General features: G+C 40.4%; 1 protein-coding gene across 3 annotated transcripts; it reads right to left on the bottom strand.

The window, feature by feature from the left end:
• Positions 1 to 505: 505 nt before the first annotated feature.
• On the bottom strand, positions 506 to 7,680 carry sirt5 (sirtuin 5). 3 transcript variants are annotated; one of them, XM_085375595.1, is made up of 9 exons: positions 7,554 to 7,680; positions 6,058 to 6,161; positions 5,837 to 5,970; positions 5,486 to 5,711; positions 5,307 to 5,394; positions 2,559 to 2,612; positions 2,329 to 2,452; positions 1,914 to 2,029; positions 506 to 1,832 (listed from the first exon to the last, which is right to left on the bottom strand). In XM_085375595.1, the coding sequence occupies exons 2-9, from the start codon at positions 6,146 to 6,148 to the stop codon at positions 1,760 to 1,762; spliced, it is 906 nt and encodes a 301-aa protein (XP_085231721.1). In that variant the 5' UTR covers positions 6,149 to 6,161; positions 7,554 to 7,680; the 3' UTR covers positions 506 to 1,759. The 3 variants fall into 3 exon arrangements, with proteins under 3 accessions (XP_085231721.1, XP_085231722.1, XP_085231723.1); XM_085375596.1 differs by lacking the exon at positions 7,554 to 7,680 and adding an exon at positions 7,302 to 7,547; XM_085375597.1 differs by lacking the exon at positions 7,554 to 7,680 and adding an exon at positions 6,700 to 6,746.
• Positions 7,681 to 8,234: the final 554 nt, after the last annotated feature.

The raw sequence follows: 8,234 nt of genomic DNA, 5'->3' as shown, positions 1-8,234 counted from the left end.
TATTTACACGAGAAACAAATGCTTGTGTGAAGAAGGCTTTTCTATTCTGCTCAACCAGAGTAGAAAAGCACCATATAGTTCCATTTATCATTACCTTGTCTAAGAGAGCTCACACTGTGTTTAACCTTCAAAGGTTGTTAAAAATGAACAAGCGTATACACTTTATTTTTGTGCACATTTCAATAATTTGCTGCACCCATTTTTCATTTTCCTAGCAAAATATAAAGACATGGCAGATAGCACAGGACTTTTACACAGAACTGTACATTTTCATACAAACTGGATGTTGATGTTCATTTCCAGTTTGACTGTTTGTGTGTGTGTGGTCTACATTTTTCATGATCCACATTAGAGTGGGGCGTATTCTATGGAGTCAGTGTAGCATTTTTGGGAACTTGTGACAAATTTATAATTCAGTTATTGCTGCTGTTATTTTTGACTTATTTTGCCTGTAACATATATAATATATATATATATATATATATATATATATTCCAAATCGCTGTAATGAGTACATATTATATTATTTTTGTTGATATTTTTGATAATAGAACGTAAATATGTACATCAATAAGTTCTTGATGTTTATAATTTCACTTCTTTCAAATGCTTGCTGATGATATTCAGATCTTGCAAAGATCAGGTGTGACACAGTAATAACACACAGAAATTTAAACTGGACTCCACTAGTGTACACTGTGTATTTATGCTTCAGTGATGATAATGGAGAGAGGTTGTGCTAGCTGTGGCCAAGCAGCCAAGTGTCAGGCACAATCTCATCTTTGAGATGTTTTCAGAAAGCAGAACATCACCCATTACACTGCGGTGGTATAAACTCTCTGATCTTTCCCGACTCATACTGCTGCATTACTTGAAACTCGTGCAGTATGTTAGATCCACACAGGAAGCTTTGGTGAGACACTTCAATATTTGAATCATTCAAATTTCCACAAGCTGTTCTGATAGTGTGAAAATATTAACATACATGCGACAAATCATTCATGAGCACTCGCATGTGCATTGTGTGTCCCCACGACTGCTTGAGGTAACACACAGTCCCCTTTGTCCCGGCTTTAACAGGAGCACACTCGTAGCCGCTGGAAGGTATTATGCACACCATTCCTCACAGTCTCTAAATTCACACAGCATCAACATACGCAAGCCCCACATATCCCAGGCAAAGCTCAAAAATCCTTTAGGAGTCGTTTTTTTTCCACGTTGGAGACCAACCACCAGGCTTTAGCTGAGGTAGCTAAACACTGCCCCCTATTGTCAGGCAATCAAAAGCCTTTCGTTGCCCAATGAGTGATGACGTTGGTTATGGTATTTAATCATTTATCATTGCTTTCCACTGTCTTCATTTTCTTTTTCAGCAACTCATTTTTACCCAAAAAACCCCCAACAACAAACAAACTCACAAATCATTGCTGACATCAAATAGGGGTGATTTGGCATTACTACAATATCTGCTGCAACCTGATGACAATTAAATCAGTTACTCTCATCACAGCCTAATGATTAGAAACCAGAAGCCACTCAATCAGCAAACTCTTACAGCTGTGTGCACATATTGATAATATAGTCAAATTCTTAAACGTGTTATCTGTATGACAGATAATTTGTTGGCCTCGTCTTCACATCCTTCACGCCTGTTGCTCGTCACACAGAAACCAATTTTCTTGGCACTACCAGTAAACCTTTCTGGTTTAAGACAACCCGGTCTCTGTGAAGCCAACATTCCAGGAGTCGTGGTTTTTTTTCATTCTTGTTCAGTCTCATGGCGCGCCAGTGCGGGGGGTAAGGTGGTCCCACAGGGGCCGTGGAAGTGGAACCTGGTGAGAAAAAAAAGAATTATCTACAGAGTGCAATGAAATTAAAGAGTGTGTCATTGTGCAAAAGTAAATGACACGTGCTTGAAGCGCATGGTGGCAGGAGTGTTTTCCATGTTGAACTCGGCCACTGGGACGCCTCTGACTGCCACCTGAGGAGCAAACATGGCTGCAGGATACACGACAGACGAAGTACCGACCTGCAAAGCGAGATACCCACGAAACAGAGAGAAAGGTTCTGCTGATTACTACAAACTGGAGTGCTGTCAATTAAGCAGGCTGCAATTACATGCTGTAATAAATGTAACTTTTAAAATTTGAATATCCTGCCAACATCGCCAAAAACAAAGCAGCTTTTTGTGTTGTTGAGGTAGGTTGTGAAGCTCTGCTGTACCTGGAAAGATGCAGTGTGAAATCTCTGGTCCTATAGCACCTCTATAAATTCTCTACCTGTCCTGTGACCCCCCCCCCCCCCACACACACACACACACACACATACCACGAGGCAGAGGTCACAGCTGTCCAACACTTTCTCTGCACGGGTGAGGATGTCAGCATCCAGAGTCTCTCCAAACCAAACCACAGCTGGTCTAAGGAGACCGTGACAGCCTGTCTGCTCACACCTGAAATACACACCCACACACAGACACACACACGCACTTTGTCAAAACAAATAAATTTATTTGAAAAGAATTGTGTGTTAAAAGAGAGAGTGTAAGTGTGTTTTACCTGGGCAAATTCTGGACTGGGATCTCGGCATCTCGTGTGTCCGGGTCCGGAGCTCTGAGGAGACAGTTAGGTTGCCTTTGAGATGTTAGTTGCCACTACCAAGTGAACCACTTCTAAATGCACCTAATATTTCTCAGACATGGTCAGACACAGGGCTACAGGTGTAACTGTTACCCATTCACTTGAAAAAACTAATTCCAGCAAGTTGAAAAAAAAAAAAAAACTCAACAGACTTTGGAGAAAATTGGAAAATTGGGGCTATAACCTTAATTCAAAGAAAAAAAATTTTTAGGCACAGATAAAGAAATGAAGAGTCTATGCTCAGTTTTCACTTCACATTCTTACTGAATATTGCTAAAGTAGCTTTGTGTGACTCATAATTTGTCTTTGGCGACCTGTCTTTATCCTGTCTTCCTCCCATCACCCCAACTAGTCAGGGCAGATTCCTGCTCCTCACTCAGTCTGGTTCTGCCAGAAGTTTCTTCCAGTTAAAAGGGAGTTATTTCCTTCCCACTGTTGCCAAGTGAGACAATGGTTATTGTACGTTTGGTGACTGTTGTTGTTATTTAAATGGTAAATGGACTGATTCTTATATACTGATTCTACTCTTCTAGATATCCCACAATTATCCATTTACATCCATTCACATAGGCACTTTCTCCTATGCTTTTAGTGCTTACTAGATAACGTTCACACACATTCACACTCTGATGGATGCATCGGAGAGCAATTTGGGGTTAGTATCTTGCCCAAGGATATTTGACATCATTGAACGACCAACCTTTCAATCAGTAGATGGTCTACTCTACCTCCTGAGCTACAGCCACACCCCCATTTGGCATTATATAAATAAAATTGAACTGAACCTGAGCCTCAGGTACACTGACTTTCAGGTATAGCACTGCCCTCACAGATGTACTGCAGTAAAGACTCAAAGACCTACAGTGATTGCACCACTGAGACTGTGGCCATGGAGTGTCCGAATAGAAAATCCACTTTAAATTTGTTTGGTGTTGTGTTTAGTTGTGCCCAGTGCCAACGTGGGACAGTTTCCAATTTCGTTGTACTATTGTACAAGGTATGACTGTGCAATGGTGATAAAGAGTTATCTTATCTTAAATTCATTTTTTTTTTTTTTTATCAAAAGCAAAGTTATATTTTGATGATAAGAAAAAGTGACCTGCTCCATGATTAAAATCCATGATCTGATTAGAAGCAGGAGTTCTGTGATCTGTTACACCCCTACTTCTAATCAGATCATTGATTTTAATCATGGAACAGGTCACTTTTCCTTTCTGGAGGAGTTGCCTCTGAGTTGGCTGCTTACAACGACTAAGAATCAGGATCTTGGAGAGCTGCATGCGAACCTTTTTGAGGCGAGCATAAACTGCTCTTCCCCCTTGTCCGAATAGAGACGTATAAGCAGAGAGACAGACAATCGCAGGACCATAAAGTACGCTTTTACTGATATGTAATTGAAATCCTGGTAAAACTCAACAACCTCACACACTTGTGCCTTCTTCCATGTGAATCTGTTTGACCATTCTTTGTCTATTTTTTAGGATGCATGTGACCCAAGTGATTGCAGAGCTGTGTCGTTGATGTCGTTGGATGAGTGGTTCTAATATGTTGGCTTAAAGCTGGTTGCTTGTTATGAGCGTTTCTGTGAGCACGAAAGCATTCCACAGCCTCTTAATCTTAGTGGGATTTGTTGTTTATTTGATTTAGATTCAAGTTTTCAGATATTAGCTTTTTGGGATTTTTATTTTTTTGCTGTAAAAATACAACTTTTATCCTTGTCAAACTGTGCTCGCATTTCCTTTAGAATCGACTACGGAAAAGTGGACAAATTATGTGTTTTTGCAGCAGGCTGCTAGCAACAAATTGCCCAAAGATACAAATTAAACTTGTTTATGTGTAGACACGACACAGGTTCATCCATTGAGTTAGCCATTTTTTTATGCTCGAATGATTAAAAGGTCAGTGTTAAGTGGCTGAACAAACAAAACATTCCTCTGAAATTGGTCAAGTACATGAACTGGACTGACAATGACAGAAAGACCTCCAGAAAGCCCAGAGAAGTATTTCTCAAGAGCAGTTTATAAAGTTACAAGAAAGTCTGGCTCCTTGGAAACAAAATGTGAAGAAATAAGGATGGCTCAAGAATTTCTGACAATATTTTTTAAAACAATTTTCATACTTTTGACTAGAAAAACATCTAAACTCAAAATGATATTTTCAGTTCTTTAGTTGTTGTTTTTTTTCATTGACCATTTGCAGTGCTGTGATAAAGCACACCAGTATGTCTCCACACCTTGAGCAGTAGCAATAGGAAAGAAAATTAAATTAATCTGAATCGCTAACAGCACAGTCAGTACAGATACGTTTCAACATGACATGATCGGTTCTGCTATTCATTCTGAATTTCAGCGCGTGACTTCATCCACTCTGCAGCTGAGACTGAATTCACCACAGGAATATTTGTCAGCTATCAACATCGTCCATTTTAAATGTCAGGTAAGTGGCACGGCGGCTTCTAAAGTGACATTTGATTTGTGTCACATATTTTCCTTTTTCACCGTGTCATCAGGCGTTATTTAGCTCACTGACATTTGACTGACTGAAACAGCCCGCTTTCTCTGGCATTTGGGGCGCAAATGACTGCGATCGATATCTCTTATAACACATTTTCACACTGTTGGGAAAACACAGTCCAATATACCAAACCGCACCGGATGACGCTCTTACCCTTTGCCCTCGAGGGCAGCGCAAATGGGGCTCTTGTAGTTGGCTGCTTCATGGCCACAGGTCATGCAACGTGTTTTAAACAGACTTCCTGTATTTCAACAAAAAAACAAAAACAAAATATGAACCAACAATTATCATACAGAAACGTTTGTTTGCCCGCATCAGACATCTTTGCTCACCGTGGATCTCCAGGATGTTTTTGGATCCAGCTCGGTGGTGGAGCTCGTCGATGTTCTGCGTGATGACGGTGACCTTGCGCCCTTGTTTGCTCAGACGCTCCTCACACTCAGCGATGGCCAGGTGAGCGGGATTGGGATCTTTTGTGAGCATGACCTCACGCCGGTAGTGGTAGAACTCCCAAACACGTGAGGGATTTCTGGCAAAGGCCTCAGGCGAGGCCAGTTCCTAACAGTTTTGAATTGTGCAATTAGATTTTTATCATGACCTATGATTCTCTCTGAAATATTTTTAAAAACTCAAAACAAAGCATGAGAGCTGGTTGTACTGGACCAACAGCTGTAGGTGTATACCTGTGCTTCCCATTTTCTCCAGTAGCCTCCCGCTCCTCTGAAAGTAGGAACTCCGCTCTCCGCACTCACCCCTGCTCCAGTGATGATGGCGATATTCTTGGCTTTGGAGAAAATCTCCCTGAATGCTGCCAGATCTGCACATAAACACAGCGAGGCAGTGAAATGCTACGACAGTTGTTGCTAACAGATTTGTGGCAGAGACTGTAAATAATCAATTTTACCTGAGCTTGGTCTAGCCATGGCTTGTCTGCCCCCAGGTTTTCTCAAGTGAGCAAATAAAACAGCTCTGCAGGTAAACTGGCGCACAATCATTAGGTTATTGCAACTGGGGAAGAAAGACAAGACCCTGTCACTATTTATAGCTGACTCTATGGCTTTATATCTGATACTCCTTCAACTAGTAAGCCAAAGTTTAACAAATTGAGTTTGTTAAAACAAACATATGAAAGTTTTGTCTCGCGCAGCAGACGTTATTTTGTGCTCCAGTCTAATGGATTTATTGATCAATCCTGAAATGCCTTTGAAACAAAGGTACTGTTAAAGTGATGCTTTATCTGGGTCAGTCCATAGAAACTATTGACTGTCTTGATTAAAATTGTACTATTTATCATCAAAGACAAACACAGAAATTTGTATTTCATAGCATACATGTGTCAAGTCTTACAAAGCTCATACCCATACTCTTAGCTATGAACACATTTGTTCTGTTCACTGTAATCACTCGATCTACCACACAACCACAGTAACCGTATAATTAAAAAACATTTTCCCTGTGTTATTTGACCATCACGCTAAACAGAGTAGATTACAGAAGGAATATTTAACAAAAAAGAAAAATGCTGTAAGGCAAAGTGTAAACTCACCACCATCTGTGTACTTTTTCCTCATACCACACTATTTACTCTTAGTGATGTCACTTCAAGAAACATGCGCAGTATTTTTGGTGCAGACGTGCTGTTACCATGGAAGTAATTATGGCCAAATATAAATGATGTTACGTTAACAGGAACATTTTCCTTTATGGACACTATCACTGCATTTTAAGGTAGAATTATCTGTGCTACTAAAAAAAAAGTGTGACATTGACATAGAATATGAGCGCTAAGAAATGATATCCGAAAATCCACATATTTAGAAGAAACCATGTATTTAATGTTATTTTACCTATAATAATAAACTAAGAAATTTACTTGTTTTTAGTCACTGGAAACTGTATAAAATACACATGCATTATAAATATGTTTATACTGCCCATGCAAACTAAAAAGTTTGTCGTCTGTGGTGTTATACTGTCTCGTTTTTATTGGTTGAGCATTAGTTGTATCTGAACCATTTTTCACTGCTGTCACTTTTGTTAGCTGAAAGGTCATTGTAGCTTTGCTTAAGTCAAAGGTCATATTTATCACAACACAAACATGCACCTCCTGCTGCCTTAACACTGCTCATTATTCACAATACTACTTACTTAGGTTGCGAAACAAATGATACGGTATTGTTTATCCTAACTAACCGATCAAGGTGTGTACTCGAGCACAGACTGATAGCTGACCATGTATGCTAGGTGGCTAAGCTAACGACATAGAAGCTAGCGCTGGTAACCAAGGAAACAACAGCTAGCATAACATTAGCTTGTGAGGCCAGCATAGCACGTCTTTGTCTGTGTTCATCGATGAACTGGGTTTGTCTGTCAGACACACGGTTTCGCAACACTAACTACCTGGCAGACCGGAGCTTGGACAATTAGCTGGGGCTTTAAGGAAGTGGGAAGGCGTCTTTTCCTCTACTTCGGCTCAGCAACTGCACTGGATTGGCTTCGCTGTGAGGACATGAACCTGTCAGGGAACTCAGCGAGGTTAACAGCAACCCATTTAATCCACTTGTCCAGCAGAGGGAGCATTTGTACTACACTTGTTTTTGCATTGAACGGGTGTTCACACACTGGACAAAGGTATTCAGCTACACTGCCTAATCATTTAATAAAGTTATATGATTATTTCTAGAGTAGTCTCCGGCCCCTTATTTGCAGTGAGGGAAATCTCTTGTCTAACCAAGACATTTTGTATAATTCCATGCTTCCTATTTTGCAGAGATAAAGCTGACTGTGCCCCAGTGCACAAAGCAAGGTGCATAAAGGATGGGTTTAATGTGGTGGAAGTTGACTGGCCCGCACAGAATCTCAGCTTCAACACCATCAAACACCTTTGGGATGACCTGGAACGGCCCCTGGGAACCAGCCTCAGAGTTTCATCTCACAAATGTTTTTCTGGATAAATGGGCAAAAATTCCCACAGACACATTCCAAAATCCTGTAGAAAGCCTTCCAAGAAAAGGGAAAACTGTTATACATGTTACTGGCTAACTCCATATTAATGCATTCATGCACTTACAATGAGATGTG

This window comes from Diplotaxodon limnothrissa, linkage group LG17, assembly GCF_057381915.1.
Source record: "Diplotaxodon limnothrissa isolate DT_005_m linkage group LG17, D_limnothrissa_male_GT1.1, whole genome shotgun sequence".
Taxonomy (NCBI): domain Eukaryota; kingdom Metazoa; phylum Chordata; class Actinopteri; order Cichliformes; family Cichlidae; genus Diplotaxodon; species Diplotaxodon limnothrissa.
This window is presented reverse-complemented; position numbering and strand designations above follow the sequence as displayed.

Excerpts from the sequence above, each read along its gene's own strand:
- sirt5 (XM_085375595.1), bottom strand. The coding sequence starts at position 6,148 with ATGATTGTGCGCCAGTTTACCTGCAGAGCTGTTTTATTTGCTCACTTG. Across the intron at positions 5,395-5,485 it reads AAACATCCTGGAGATCCACG|GAAGTCTGTTTAAAACACGT; the intron begins GTGAGCAAAGAT and ends GTTGAAATACAG. Across the intron at positions 2,453-2,558 it reads CCAGTCCAGAATTTGCCCAG|GTGTGAGCAGACAGGCTGTC; the intron begins GTAAAACACACT and ends TGTGTATTTCAG.